The sequence below is a fragment of the Polyodon spathula genome, chromosome 10 (genome assembly GCF_017654505.1).
Source record: "Polyodon spathula isolate WHYD16114869_AA chromosome 10, ASM1765450v1, whole genome shotgun sequence".
Taxonomy (NCBI): Eukaryota; Metazoa; Chordata; class Actinopteri; order Acipenseriformes; family Polyodontidae; genus Polyodon; species Polyodon spathula.
In genome coordinates this window covers 14,591,293-14,607,587 of record NC_054543.1, presented here as the reverse complement: position 1 = coordinate 14,607,587, position 16,295 = coordinate 14,591,293, and the positions used below count along the sequence as shown (strand labels likewise).

Sequence of the window (16,295 nt, the reverse complement as noted above, 5' to 3'; positions counted from 1 at the left end):
CTCAGGTCCACTGCTTCTGCTGAAACGTGGTCACATATCCTTGCATATTTTTGTGTCACCTTCAGACTTACTTAGAAGTGTATCCTTCATTAAAGGGCATCATTAAAGTCCTATAGCTGACTACTGGTACATTGCTGCATATCAGTACTGCCCTGTTTCTGTGCAAAGCTGATGTGTGTAGCCCATGGGTACAATTAAAGTAAAAACACCATAATTTTCTGTTTGGCTTGAATAGCAACTAGAGTCCAACAATAAAACAAGCTTGCAACCTGGCATTTATGGCAGATTTATATAGTTTAGTAGATAAAATAATTGCATTCTAGAGCTGTATTGTGAGATAACAACTACACATAGAAAATCTTTAGCATTGTGTGTTTCTTTATCTCTATTCTCGTGCTCTGCCATCTGCTAGTTTAGATACACTGCATCAACATGCTGTAACCCTGCCGGATGAGTATATCCATACTGAAGCTGCTTGTCAAAGAGCCCTACATTAAGGAAAGCAGTGTTTTTTAATCGTGTTGGAAAATGTGATGTCAGAACTGTTGAGCAAATATGTGTATCAAAAGTGCAGGGTACGGATGCAGTATCGTGCTGGAAGCCTTTCAACACAGTTTGATTTCTAAGATAGAACTGAAGGATTATTTTTCAGCTAAACTGTTCTTTTTATAGCATTCACTTTATTGCTAAAATATAAAGAGTACCATATTACTTCAAATTTAAGATGCACTTTTTTTTAACCATTTTTTGCTTTTCAAAAATAGCCTGCATCTTAAATTCGGGTACAGTATAGCGATGCTTGTATTAAAATTGCCATCAAAAGACATGACTACCCAGGTACACATACAGTAATGTGACTGGCTGCCGAGAAAAGACGAACCAAAACAATACTGCCCGATCTCGAATCATCCATGACATACAGGTAGCCATTTTCAATGCGTCATTAGCTTCCTGAGGAATTTAAAGAGAAGCTTTTACAATTTCAGTGTTTCTAACAAACAGTACCAGCTTCAGTAGATCAGAAGTGCTGATCAGACCACCATACTTTTTGACATGCCAAACAATACCACAGTTCACAAATTGGGAGAAAAAACAGGTGTGAGTAATCAGGAAAAAGACTGGAAATGAGAAACATAACTGTAATGCTCTGTATGACTGCAGACGGCCACAGACTGCCTTCATGTGCATAGTTGTTTCTTTGTAAATGCATATTTATTTATTTATTTATTTATTTTTGTGGGTGGGAAATTTGGGCTGCGTCTTAAATTTGAAGGAATACGGTAGGTACCCTTCCAAAGTGCTGCATTTTATAAGTTCTGATAATGTAACTGTATGGTAGGAGTACCAGTGTTATTATATTTTTCACTACTTACTTTAAAAATAGCATTTACTTGGGCACGTATGGCTATTCCACGCCAAACGTGGGTTAATTTGGTCTGTGGCAGGTAAATTTCACATACTTGTACACCACAGTGGTGGGTACGAGTTAGTAGATTTCAGTAATAATTAATAATTCAGTAATAACTAATAATTAAGCATGTAAGGTATAATAAATAAATAGATACATAATCAGAATGAAAACTAACAACTCGTGAATTTAAACGATGTTTGATATGTCTCTCAGCAGCCTATGTGCAGTGTTTACTGAAAACGGGAGCAGGTCAGCTCAACAAAGTCTGAGCGAATGTCAGTGATTTTACCATGAAACTGAATTTGCTGTCAATCACATTAATAATCAATTATTTTTAATTTTTTGGTATCAGCTGTTTATGAAAAAGAGGTGCTGTGGTTATACAGTGTATAAGTTAAATGCGGCTGTGTGGACGACTCCCTCAACCTCCAGAAGAGTGTTGTCTTTTTTAAACCAATCAGAATGAACTAACGCAGGAGAAGATCGCTCTGTGAACTACAGCCTGTGTTTGTTCCTAGGGTCTGTCTGAATTGTATGACCAGTGAACCAGCCTTTATGCCGGAAGTGCACAAAGAAATAGGAACACAGTTTATTTCAGTCCATTTCGCTACGCGGGGTGAAAGCCTTCATCTTGCATTATTCTAAAAAAAAAAATTAAAAAGGATCTTTAACTACATTTTGTACTCTATAAAGTAACATTTAAACAGCAGTAAAAAGCAATAGTCTTTATAGTATTGGTTTTTGTGTACTATTTAAAAGCTCTTGTGTATGTTGATGTATCTAAACCTACGTTATTTACTAAAATCACTGAGACATAATCGATGAATTTTGGTGAATTTACTATTTACTGGAATCAATTTTATCTTGAACTGACTTGTTTAAAGCTTGAAACACGTTGTAAGTTAATGCTTAGCAGATCCTCAGTCCGAAAGAGTGACAATAGAAAATAGCATTTTTTTAAAATGTATTTTTAATAATAATAATAGGGTTGATGAACTGAACAAGCTAAATCTAGGAAGTTCTTACAGGAATGACAAGCAAGCAAGAGTATTTATGCACTACATTGCTGAGGTAGAAAGAAGGAAAAGAAAATTAAAGGTGCAGAATTCCTGTCAGTGATGTCAGATGGTTCAACCGTTAACACTGTCATTGAAGATATGTATGATTCTGCCAGAAAGGGCCGGTGACAGTGCAGTTTGTGCGCATGCAGTCTGTGGAGAGGAGAGATGACCAACACATCTTAGAAGCTATGTCTTCACTAATGAGGCAGATTGTTTTAGATTCCGTTTAGACTGTGCATAAATCTTGCTTGTTGTTTAATTTTCTTTTGTCGTCGTCATCCCCCCTGCAGCGATGTCTGTGTGGTCGGTGGATTTTTCCATCTACTAGCCATGTCTATCTGTTTTGATGCAGACTGTGGATAAAGGACATGGTTATCTAAGTTCTCAAATTACTGATTGCACTAAATTTCAGTTTACATCCTTGATGGAGGGTCAATCTTACAGACGTGGTTGTTTTACTAACGTCATGAAGTAAAGATGAAGGTAACTGTTTTTATATTTTTGTATCTGTGTTTTAGATTCTTAGATGGGAAGCTGCTGGATATCAATAAAGAATTCCAACCCTTCCTCGGCCAGGGAGGTCGTATTCTGGAAATCCGAACCCCCGACATTGTGGCAAGTGTTAAGAAAGCAGCTCAGGCCGTAGGCTACACAGAGGGTGCTTTACTGGCCCTGGCAGTGATCATCATTCTGTGCTGCATCCCTGCTATTTTAATAGTCATGGTCACCTACAAACAGTGAGTGCATTCTTTCATTTGTAATATGTTTACAATATTTCCTCCATATATATATATATATATATATATATATATATATATATATATATATATATATATATATATATATAGCGAGAGAGAGAGAGAGAGAGAGAGAGAACTTTAAAGGCCAGGCTTTTTTTAACTTGTCATTAGCATTACTTCTTTGAAAAGTATGATTGAATGCCTCCATTCCACCACAAACAATGTTTCTATTGCAAATATGAATCGGTTTAGAGACCGCCATAATCCAGTCTCCTTCCAGACGCAACATGCATGTGCTATAATCTGAACCGACCGTCAAACAGACGTGTAGGAATGGGGAACAGGGCATCATGTGTATAACATGCTGTAGTTGTATAGTTGTCAAATATCTAAATACACATTCAGAATTTGCTTTCCTGTTCCTCAGTTAGACACAGATATTTATCTTAACCAATTTGTTTGGGGAGAGATAGTGCCCCTGATCTATTTTAACAACTGCTGTTTGAATGAATGTATGCACTACAGATGGGATCTTAAAGTGATACCTATTCCATGGGAAATTTGCTACCAGAAATAAAGCAGTCACATGGTCTAAGACATGATACGTTGAGTATGTTCAATTGCTAATATTCGAGTAAGGTAATTATAATAGCTTGCATCCCCAAGCCTTGGAAGTAGAGCCACATGTAACTTACAATTAAATCACTGCAGTCACGTAGTCTGTTTTAAAAAATACTATACCATATGAAAAGTTAACTATTTCATTTCCTTTTCTGCCCTGCCCTGCCTTACATCAGGTTTAAGGAGTAAGTATTATTATTATTATTATTATTATTATTATTATTATTATTATTATTATTATTATTACTTTGATTCAATGCACCACCGTTAATAGAAAATGTTGTCTGGTGATTACATGAAATGACAGGTAGATAATTGTGACAGCATTATATGTGCTTTTAACCCAGTAAAATAAGTTAGCAAACAAATTAGAACCCCTGGATGGTACTGACTCAACATGAAGATGAAGTTATGGAGGAATAGCCTACATCAGTCGTACTCAACTCTGGACCCCAAGATCCATTCCAGTCCTGGAGGCATATTACAGAAACATCCTATGCCAATCCTATCTTATCTTAGAGTTAGGGCGTCCTAAGTGTCAGTTCGGACTGAATTCGGATTACAGAACAAGGATTCCTATCTTATGTTAAGATAGGAAATACTTTATTACAGACGTTGCTAACTCGATTTTTTTTCCCTAACATTTAGGGCAAGGTGGCACTTGTCCTATATCTTAGATTTGAAAAAGAAAATCCATAGCTTGTAATAGTAATTCTTCATTTATTTTGAGTAAAATGAGACAAAGAATACATGTAACAAGTATATATCTGTAAAGTACAGATCTAAGCGGTGTAATTACTGGACATATTTATTTTTACATATAAGGTAGCCTAATTAAAAAATGTTGCCTGCCAAAACACATTTTCAGACACTTGAACTACAACATAGGGTTACAAACACATGCTAACTAGCTTTATGCTACAGTACGGTTGTTAATTGAGAAGCAAGCAATGTCTGGCATTTATTTATTTATTTTATCTTTATTATACACCATAAGCCTACCTTCGGTAAATGCGACAGATGTATCGTGTATCCTTCCTTATTTCCCGGCCCTTCAGAAAGGTTAGCCTAAGTAGCTACCGTAAGGATAATCTATTGTGTTTTTTTTCTGTATGATACAGTTAGCTTATAACTCTTTTTAAAATGTTTATTATTTTGGTGATATTCAAGCTTCATCTAGTATCAGTACACATGTTCTCATCAGGGATTGCATAGCTTCAACAACGTAATGACAAACTCCCTGTAAATGGATTTTGTGTATTTCCCCACCCGGCTTTATTATCTGCTGAAAACAAAGCAGTACAAAATGCGAACTCCTGGAAGAATCTTGTTAACATGGATCCTTTTAGCAGTACGTAACCTGCTCAGTTTTAATGTTGTGGAGATAGTAATGTTTCTGCTTTTTGACGGATTATAAATTATATCACCGGAAGCCCTGATTAGATAAAATTAGACATTTGACAGCAACAGCTACAAATTTTAATTTCCGAAAACAAAAATTCAAGTTTAAAAAGTAGAAAAATTATTCTTATTTTATTATTGATGTATGTTGTAGTAGGTTCTGTATCTAAGAGAAGAGGAACCAATCATAAAATATATTATTCTTCTCTTTGGTGACGATGTAAAACTAGATATAGCGCGACTGTTGTCCCTGAATTCAGACTTAATTAGTTGAAATGGATATGTTTTAATGTGAGAGAGGATTTCCTAACTAAAGTTAAGATAGGATAGAGCACTTAGCAAATTATAGGTACCTGTGATTTAGGAAGTGCTTCTATAATACCAAGTTAGGAAAAATCCTATCCTAGCAATGAAAGATACGATAGGAAAGCAAGTTAGGAAATTATTCTGTAATATGCCCCCTGGTCTTTATTCCAACCAGGTCCTAAATTAGTTAATTGCCTCTTAGCAGCTTCAATGAACTACATTAGAACCTGCTTGGAGTAAAAACCTGGACTGGATTGGATCTCAAGGGCAAGAGTTGAGTATCACTGGCCTACATGGTACCTTACGGGAAGTAGAGGGTGGAAATATGCAGAGTCATCAACATAATTTCCAGTCCCTTTACATAAGAAATGCATTTAACTGTTTCATTTAATTAGTTTTAGTTATATTCCAATAGGCAGCACAAGTAGACCATCTCTATATTTATGTATTTCCAGTATCTCATATTAGTTCAGAGTAAGTGTTGAGGAAAAATTACCAATATGGTAATAGTATCCTGGGAGACAGTCAACATGGTTTTAGGAAAGGCAGATCGTGTCTAACTAACCTGCTTGACTTTTTTGAGGATGCTATACAATGCAAAGCATATGACATGGTTTATTTAGATTTCCAGAAAGCTTTTGACAAAAAAAGATTAATTCTCAAACTGAACACAACAGGGATTCAAGGAAATGCATGCACATGGATTAGGGAGTGGTTAACATGTAGAAAACAGAAAGTACTAATTAGAGGAGAAACCTCAAAATGGAGCAAGGTAACTAGTGGAGTACCACAGGGATCACTATTAGATACTCTGCTATTCCTAATCTACATTAATGACTTAGATTCTGGTATAGAAAGCAAACTTGCTAAATTTGCAGACGACACAAAAATAGGAGGATTGGCAAACACTGTTGCAGCAGCAAAGGTCATTCAAAATGGTCTAGACAGCATTCAGAACTGGACAGACACATGGCAAATTACATTAAATAGAGAAAAGTGTAAGGTACAGCACACAAGCAATAAAGATGTGCATTATAAATACCATATTGGAGATACTGAAATTGAAGGAGTCTATGAAAAAGACCTAGGGGTTTATGTTGAATCAGAAATGTCTTCATCTAGACAATGTGGAGAACCTATAAAAAAAGGCCAACAAGATGCTCGGATATACTGTATAGTATAGTATAGTGAAAAGTGTTGAATTTAAGTCAAGGGAAGTAATGTTAAAACTTTACAATGCATTAGTAAGACCTTATCTAGAATATTGTGTTCAGTTCTGGTCATCTCACTACAAAAAGGATATTGCTGCTCTAGAAAGAGTGCAAAGAAGAGCGGCCAGAATTATTCTGGGTTTAAAAGGCATGTCATATGCAGACAGGCTAAAAGAATTGAATCCATTCAGTTTTGAACAAAGAAGACTACGCGACGATCTGATTCAAGCATTCAAAATTCTAAAAGGTATTGACAATGTCAACCTGAAAAAAGAAACAAGGACCAGGGGTCACAAGTGGAGATTAGATAAAGGGGAATTCAGAACAGAAAATAGGAGGCACTTTTTTAGAGAATTGTGAGGGTCTGGAACCAAGTCCCCTGTAATGTTGTTGAAGCTGACGTCCTGGCATCCTTCAAGAAGCTGCTTGATGAGATTCTGGGATCAATAAGCTACTAACAACCAAACGAGGAAGATGGGCCTAATGGCCTCCTCTCGTTTGTAAACTTTCTTATGTTCTTAATGTATTAAATTGACTCAAATGATGTCCAAACTTAATTTATGGTTAGATCTTTCAAACTTTTGTAAATATTCTCAGAGGTTAGAGTGTTTTGAAACCTGAGAATAAACCCAAATCCCTCTGCATGAAACAGCAGAGAAAAGATCGATGAATTTCAAAGCATTTTAATTAATCAAACTATTTTTTTGTGAACAGGGACCATTTTTGACATGTCCCTTATGATATAACCAGAGAATGTTTTGAGCAATATGCTGAAATTATTATTTTCTGTATTGGAAGTTTCATATATCTTTTTTTTTTTTCAATTTGCTAAAGACGACAGGCAGAGTGTGCAAAGACAGCAAGAATTCAGATGGCATTGCCAACAGGCAAACCGGCCGGGGGTGCTGCCAATAATCTGTATGAAGAACTTGGTGACAGTACCATGTAAGTACTTAATAGAATGTATACATTCCAGAATATATGAATACAATCTCAAATCTATTAACAGGTACAGATTAAAGGTCAAATAGTTGTTAGTGACTTATGTTTGTACAGCAACTTTTTTATTGAAGTTTATCCAAAAGGCAAAGTAGTTAAGTTAAGGTACTCAATGACGATCTTCAATATAATCGTTATCCCGGAAAATTAGTTAATCTGACTTCTCTGGGTCAGCAGTTTTACCGCCCAAGATATAGTACAGTTTAAGCACTACATATTCCCCCTTCGAGTAAAACAGGAATTTTGAAATAAATACAATTTAAATGTACAAGATTTCAATAAAAATTTGCCAAGTCTAGGAAATAAATCTCATTAGAATATGTGAAGTCAGTTTGAGAATAATTGCAATAAATTTGCTTGCTAATTAGGAAAGATTTTGCACAATTAGATGTAATTAAATGTGTTGTTAAGCAGTAGAGCTCTGCATTACACTGTCTGCTTCTCAGAATACTGGATAGACATTGAAGGCTACTGAAGATTTAAAATGCATCTAAACAATTCTCAATTTTGTCATGGTAGAATCATATAGGAACATGAAGTTACACCCTGGAGAATATTTTCTCAAAAAGCTGAATAACCTACATGTTTTTTTTTTTTATTATTATTATTTCTGAAACCTTTCACCTAATGTTACTTTGGCTAGATTGCATTCAAACCTACTTTCGTGTTTCACTTAACATGTTTTGTATATACTGTTGGATGTTAAGTTTGCTTTTTCTTCACCTTTCTTTATCTGTCTCCTGTCATGTTCATTCATTACCAATTTTGGATTCAGGCAGCAGTAAGTAGACATTTGTCATACTGTCTTCAGTTTTTTTCTTAGATGAACTAAGAACTCTCTCTATGAACTAAGTAAAACAACTAGCTAGCCAGCGTATTTTAATTCTGCTAGGTATTGTACATCTATTCTGGTTAATAACATTGATCCTAATAATTAGAAGAAAAAAAAATAGATTGGGGTGTAAGGCAGCTCCTGTGAGTGTTTCCATTAGTGCCAGGGATATTTCAGTTACAACACCTCGCAAGTGAAAGATTGTGTAGAAACCATTTGGTACCAGCTTGTAAGAGTCAAGATATATATTTAAAGGGGCAGTCTCAATTAGACTGTATCTATCCTACCTGAATTTAGCTTCCTTGGTTAACTATGCACTGTTTTTTTAGTTTTTTTCTATCTTGGTATCCCCCTTTATGTTTTCAGTTTTTGTGAACTTGTGTACAGAAGCCCAAATGAGACTTCCTCTTTAAAATACCTCCTACCTTGTAATACAATACTCCCAATAGTAGTTTGAACAGTACAGTCCTAGGCTGCAAAGGTATGAATGTGTTTTATTTATGTTGCTGTATTTCTAGTCGTATTATACTTTATACAAATATACATTTTACTCAGAGTTATACCTTGATTACATTAAACCATAACAAAACTACAGTATAGGTTACGTGCATGCATGGAGCCAATGATTTTCCATTTCATATATTCCAGTTTTCTGTTTCACAAGAGTCATTTCCATTTTTGCCGTTTTCTACTTATGAATTGATTTTTTCAAACTACTGTCATTTATTGTTGATAGTGTTTATTTGAATCAAGCAATAGTTCACAAAAGTGAAAAATACTAAATGCACAAAAAATAATACTGAACAAGGCCCATGAGTAGCATTTAAATTCATAATAGTAGTTCCAGCAAGCCGTATTGATTTAGCTGCTAAAGTAGAACACATAGCCGACACTTTTACTTTTAGTAACAGATATTAATGTACAAAAATGCATCCTTATTTTATGCATATGGTGTAGATTTCCAAAAATAAAAATAAAATCTTGACAAAGTTGTACGGTACTTTTCTACAAACGGGTCTATACACTCATTGGTTTGTCACGAGCAATGGCTGCCACGGTGCACATTTTAGAAAAGGTAAGAACAAAATCTTCTCACATCTTTAGACTCAAACCTGTTAGACACCATGCTGTACCCTGGTCTCTCACGTTTACTTTACGACATGATAATATTCGTCATGGCTCCCACATAACTGATAAAAACTAAAATAATTTGGTACAGAGGTGGATTCTTACAGAACATAAATGTAATATAACACGCCAGACACGTCAAGAAAACAACAGAAAAAGCACTGCAAAGAGCAGAATACTCAGGCTGAGCAACCTAACCAGTATAAATTTGTCACTGTGCATTACAAATCGTTTTTATTCATATTTAAACAACCATTTTATTATTTTTAATGTTATAATGTTGCGTAATAAAAGCTACATTAATACAACATTTTATCAGCTTATTGACAGCTCTGTGGAATGTGTTATAGTCAAATTATTTTAATCTAGCATGAACTCATTTCTGTATTTTGATAATCGTTTTTGAGAACTGTCTCAATCTGTTGTTTTAATGTATTATTAGCAATACAAAGCAGAAACAAATGACTGCAGCAGGAGAGCCTACTTATTCTTAAGGTGGTGTTGTTTCAAGAAAATACACAGTTTGCAAAATGTTAAGTCTTTTTTGTACAAACTCTAGAAGCTTACATGTGCAGTGTCATGTGAACTGCCGACATAACTCCAATAACATATGTGTTAGTGTTAAAATACTTTTAACAGTTTTGTTATTGAGCACCATGCCAAACTTAATTATGTCGATAAAGATGCCGAGTTAGCACAGGTTACAAGTTGATATTTTTATAACTGCCATTAGAGCAGGGGTGTCCAATCGCAGTCCTGGGGGGCCATTTCACTCCAGGTTTAACAGGTCAAATTATATAATTAACTACTTTAATTAATTAATTAATTAATTATATCATTAACTAATTTAAAACAGAGTTGGAACAAAGACCGGGACTGGAAGGGCCAACTTTGGCCACCCCTGCACAAATGCAATATAAAGCACAGGCAATACTGGAATAAAAGGCTCAATATGTAAACTATATGATCTAATTCCATTTCAGCATGCTAATTCCATTACTTAGCAGAAATTCCATTGTCCTGAAAAATCATTGGTCCTGCATGCAACCCCTTTACATGACTACGGAACTCTGCAAGATAAAATTGAATAGAGCTGTTCCATTACTGTGTAGGACAGCTGTCTGTGAGATTTGTTTACGGCAATCTGTTGAATGTGTAGGGCATAGATACAATCTAAACCATATTACATTTGCAAGGATAGAGTTCACCTCTTCCCTTTTCTCTCTAGGTTTGGTAAATTAATTTTAAACAGGAAGCTGTTGGTAGATTTGTAATCCCTGGAACATACACCACTCTCACTAAAGGGCCTTTCAAAACATGACAGGAAAACAACAACATAATGTTATAAAATGAGGAACCAACAATTTGATACCACTTAAGAGACCCTTCCTAATTGTTGAGCCAGTTGCAAAAATTCTAATTCTGAATAGACAACAATGTTTTAAGGGATTCTTTAAATGAGGATGGAATGTATTAGTTTAGGAAATAGACACATCCTAGAACTTAAAGGAAATGTGTGTCCCTGCGTGTTTCCTTACACCTCATTATCTTCTTTTCTTTCAAGACTTTTTCTTCTCTACCATTTTCAACAAAGCAGGGGAAAAAAGTCTGTTTTAGAAGAGGGAGATCGGCAAAGACTTATAAGCATGTATGCAACACGTGCCATTTCATCTCACAAGAAATCCAGTGTCAATGGATCATTGTACAACAAACTCCCAAAGTCTGCTAATAACATTAAATTCTTGTCAGATGAAAACCTATTGACTACCAGTAACCCTTTGTACGATGAAAGCAGCCCAGAGAGTGGTTGTCTCTCCCAAAAAAGAAAAGCCTTATTTGGCAGACCTTCTTCCTGGAGACTGGACTTGAAAGATTCCCTTCTAAAATTTCCTTCTGGAGGACCTTCCCATGCATGGACATTACCATCACACATGTGCAGGTCAATGTATGATGCTTTAGTTAGGCAAATTATTATGGATCCAGTTCAGTGGAAGCTGGAGCTGCTTAGAACAGAGCTAAGAGAAAGTAAAGATCAATTAAGCACCTTCAAGCTTGCAATTTGAAAGGACAGCAGTCCCCTTTGCCATTGAAATGCAGCCATACTGAAATGCAGGGAAGCATGCTAGATTTAGCTCCCGATCACTTGCTTTCTGTACCAGGTCTCCATTCCCATCCTAAATTATCTATGTCTCCTGTTCCACAATTGGACTTGCCTGTTCCTTCTATTGTCATTACTCTTCCTGATGGATCTTCGCCCCCAGTTCACAAACCAACTCCCCCTTTATCCCGGAAGTCTAGCTTTGCATACTCCACTTATTGCGCATTGGAACCAAACGAGGTGGAAGCCGAAATCATACCAGAACCTCCTAATATACCCCCACCTCCTCATTTCCCTCCACCACTTCCCCATTTTCTGCCTCCTCCACCTCCTCCCCCACCACTCCCACCCCAGTCTTTATTAACTTCTTCTACTCTGCCTGTCTCTCCATTTCTCTTGCCTCCTTTTCCATCTGTGTCCTTTCTACAGCCAATATCCTTATCTCAGAAGGGTCATGCACCCTCCCCCTCTCAGGCAACCAAATCTCCAGCCCCCAGAAAGGAACTGAAGGGGATTCTTAAAAGCATCCAGAACTTAGCAGAAATAGAAAAAATCTGTTGCCAATATGTACAGTCAAATAGACCACAAGGTACCAAAGAATGTCCCCAGGCCAAAAGTAACTACCGAGCCTGAGGCACAAAAGACTGAATCGTCTGAGGATCAAAGCCAGTCAAATGGCAGCTTGAGCTGTGTCATTGAGGAGCTGAAGAAGGCTTTCCATCTCGGTCAACCATCTTGTAGTTCTGTCCGGTTCTCTTTCTTCTCAGCTTCATTTGTCATTTCTTCTTTTGCTTTTCATGTTTGCTATTTGTTGTAAATATTGTTTGCATATCTCTAATTTAACTAACCAATAACATGAACATATTTTGCAAATATCTTTTCAAACTGTTTTATATATTAGATGTATCATGTATCATTTTATGTCCTGGCTTAAGATATAGCTGCCTAAAAATGCTTCAAAAAGGGTGGGTAGAGGACCACATAGAGAACAACAAAAAATGTAGATTTGGGTTGTTTTTATATCATCTGATTAAATATGTAAAGATTGATTAATTGTGTTCAAATTAATACAATAGTAAATTAACTAAATATAATTTAATTAACGTCTCAAATGTATCATTATAGCTAGGCTAAAACTGATATTCATATCCCACAACAATATATTCAAATTTATTATAATGGTGCTGCATGGCATTACACACTGGTGCTATGTCAGTGATTAATTTTTGAGGGTTATATAAAGCTTTGCTAATTGGTGCATGTGTGTCTACTTTTCATTGTAATTTTCTGTGCCTCTTTGTAGTACTAGTCCATGATGTTCTCACTGTTCAATTATCTATACTATATTTACAGTTTCTATCTGTTGTAGCTGCAGTCAATTCTTCACCTGTGCATCACTGATAAGCTCAACACATTCACTTAACTGTATTTACATAAAACAGACTTACAGTATATAACACATTTGATTGCCACAATTATTGTCATAATTTTTTATAATCATTTGGGAGGGGTGGATGCATCCAAACATACTGCTACACTTCATGCCGTGTGTCATTTCCCTGTTCTGTGGTGCTCCTCAATCAAACTGCCAGACGCAGCAGCACGGAATTTTCCATTTTTATAGATGAAGGTGACATTTAAAATTGCACACTATTCCCTGGCTTTGCTTTCCTAGTGCTCGTCTACTAATTATTTATTTCTGACCTATCTTAAAGTCAGTCTTTAGTCCTGCGTGCTGCTGTGCTACCCTTGATTATTCTAATCAGTCATGAAGCTGGTTGGCAGCAACTGTTTCCCAGTAAGCTCAAATGTAATCACACCAAATGTTAACTGTTGCTAATTAATAGTGTATGATGAGTAGTTATGTGTAATGATCGCTGGCTTACATCAAAGGATGTATAGCTTCATTGTCTTCTTTTATTAAGCAACACACATTTGTTTCAATATTGACTTTCCTTCCCTTGATTCATGTATACATATTTCTAACAAAAGACTTAACATCCCCAAGGCCATTTATACGGTATTTTCATGAATGAACTAGTCTAGTGTGTTTTTAATTATGTGTACTTATATATTGAATGGTGACGAATGTGCCATACGGCATATCTAGCACAGAAATGTATAAGGTGCATTATTACAGGACTTGTAAGGCCATGAAATTAAAAGTCAGCTAGCAATTGTCTTTTGGACAACAGATTATTTCCGAAGAAAGGTTTACTGAAGTATACAATGGTGAAATCATAACAAAATGTAATGAAGCATAGTCAAAACTTGTTGCATGAGGTAGGCGTGGTAAAGTGCAAACAAACTGTAAAGCATGGTAAAGAATAAAATAAACAATATGGTAAAGAACAGTATGAATAGTATTATAAAAGCATGGTTAACTGTCTGATTTCCATGCAGATTTAACACTTTTCACTTTTCTAAGGTTACTATGAAGTGTATTTCTAACTGTTGGAATTGAAGTGTTAGTGAAGTGCAGTTGAGTTATAATATGCATCATTTGCTATAAGTGGAATAGAAGTTACATAGTGGCAGCCCAGCAGGGCCTATTTGTCTCACTTTCTTGTTGCAGTTCAATCTCATTTAATAGATTATTTATCATGCTTCCTGTCCATAAGTGTAGTGCTTAAAACGTTACAGTCTCATAGTTTTGCCATACAAACCGATTAAGTATGTTAAGATCATCAAGGAAAAAAAAGAAATTCAAAAAGTCTTATGAAAGTCACGAATCATTGTTTAGTGATCAATCTCCATTTGAATTCCTCATTACTTTCACATCAAAGGACAATTGCAGTAATTTGCCTCTGATAATCAACAGCGTGTGTTGAATTGGAATTCCAAGACATTATGTAAGGTGACATTAAAGATTAAAAAAGATCCTCGTCTTTGTCTTTCATTTTTCCCTCCAATGTAATTAAGTGCTTTCCCTCATCTGCTTTCTTTGAACTTGCTTGGTCTCATCATATTGTTAGTGTTTTCCTTCTCCTTGCAACATTGTTATGTACAGTGAGCATCGGTCATGAAATGAAAATTAACTGTGTTTACATACTTTGGGTACTTTTGAAACTAGAGTTTGTTAAATTCAACTAGCAAACTATGGTCTGTATTTCTCACCACCCCTTATTAAATGTGTTGAAATACCCCTTCATTTAAATTCAATAACCCAATCTAAACAACATTTAATATTAATACAACAAAGTTATTTCAGAGTAAAAGGACATTGTGTAGCAGGTCAGATGAAGTGTGGTTATAAATGGAAAATAGGGCCCTGTATTACCATTTAACATTGACACTTATAAAAACCTGTGAGGTTTGTTTAGCTTTTTTTTTTCTTTTTTTTTTAAATATGGTTAATTAAAAACTTTATGGATACAATGAACATCAATACACTGTGGCTTTGTGACCTACGTCATTCCCCTGTTCTTTGGTTCTATTAAAATTCCATCTATGAAGGACAAGAACACAAAATATGTTAGTCCCTGATGTGCTAAAGTGCACAGGTTGCAATTACAAAGTGAAATATTGATCACTGACACCAAAAGATCTAATATCCAATGAGGTCCCTGAGGAAGAGGCCAAACAATACTGTTTAGACCGGCATGTGATCGGGAACTCACAATTACAAGGTAATATATGTTCAGCGAAAAAATATTTACTTCTGTATCACTAAATTGTCTGCTTTTAATTAGGTTTGCTGATATATTGATTTATTTATTTTGTGTTTTGTTTCGTTTTTCTAAAGGCGAGGATATGGGCAACAAGAGGTAAGTTCTTGCTATTGTTTTCTTGGCAAGCATTAGAATAATTGAGTGTAGTGCTTGAGTCAGATCTAGATCAATATTTAAATACTGACAGAATTACCACAGGCCCAGCTTGATGGTCAGTTCTGAACCTGGTGGCATCAATACCATTTTTTTCTTTGAGTGGTGGAAGGGGAGTTTGGGTTGATTTCCATGATACCGCTGTCTATGCCTGCAATGTTTTACTTACAGCTGGCAAAGCTCCAGTAACCGCTTTACATCTGCTGTAATATCAACCTGATACAGGGGTTTTCAACCTTTGTTTTACACTGTACCCCTTTTGTCGGGAGGTTTCAGCTCAAGTACCCCTTTACACTTTTCGCTCACTGAATGGTACCACAGTTGCAATAAAAGGCAGAATAATCTGGTTAACACATTTCTTTTTTTCTCCGGTTTATTTAATATACAGTTTTTCTTAAGTCTGGGACTGACAAATTGCTGAGAAACCAGAAAACCAAACATTAGCCTTCATTCTTAAAACTTAATTACATGTCTTTGGATGCAAATAAAAAAAAGACATTATTTAGGAATCTTTGGAAACACTTGTGTTCGCTTTCTATTGGGCAAAGTCATTATAAATAATACAAAATAGTCTGCACTGTAAATGTTTATCACGTTACTATTTACTTCCCATCTCAGCATAATTGTGTGCCGTTTAAAATATTTACAGCATCAAAAACATCA

General features: G+C 35.6%; 1 protein-coding gene across 6 annotated transcripts in view; it reads left to right on the top strand.

Moving 5' to 3' along the window:
* Positions 1–16,295, top strand: part of LOC121322044 (protocadherin-15-like) — a 334,822-nt gene that overhangs the window by 311,520 nt on the left and 7,007 nt on the right. For all 6 annotated transcript variants that reach the window (XM_041261506.1, XM_041261501.1, XM_041261503.1 and 3 more), the window contains 4 exons: positions 2,991–3,209; positions 4,010–4,018; positions 7,586–7,696; positions 15,554–15,575. In XM_041261506.1, coding sequence (XP_041117440.1) covers positions 2,991–3,209; positions 4,010–4,018; positions 7,586–7,696; positions 15,554–15,575 — 361 coding nt within the window. The remainder of the gene's footprint in view (positions 1–2,990; positions 3,210–4,009; positions 4,019–7,585; positions 7,697–15,553; positions 15,576–16,295) is intronic.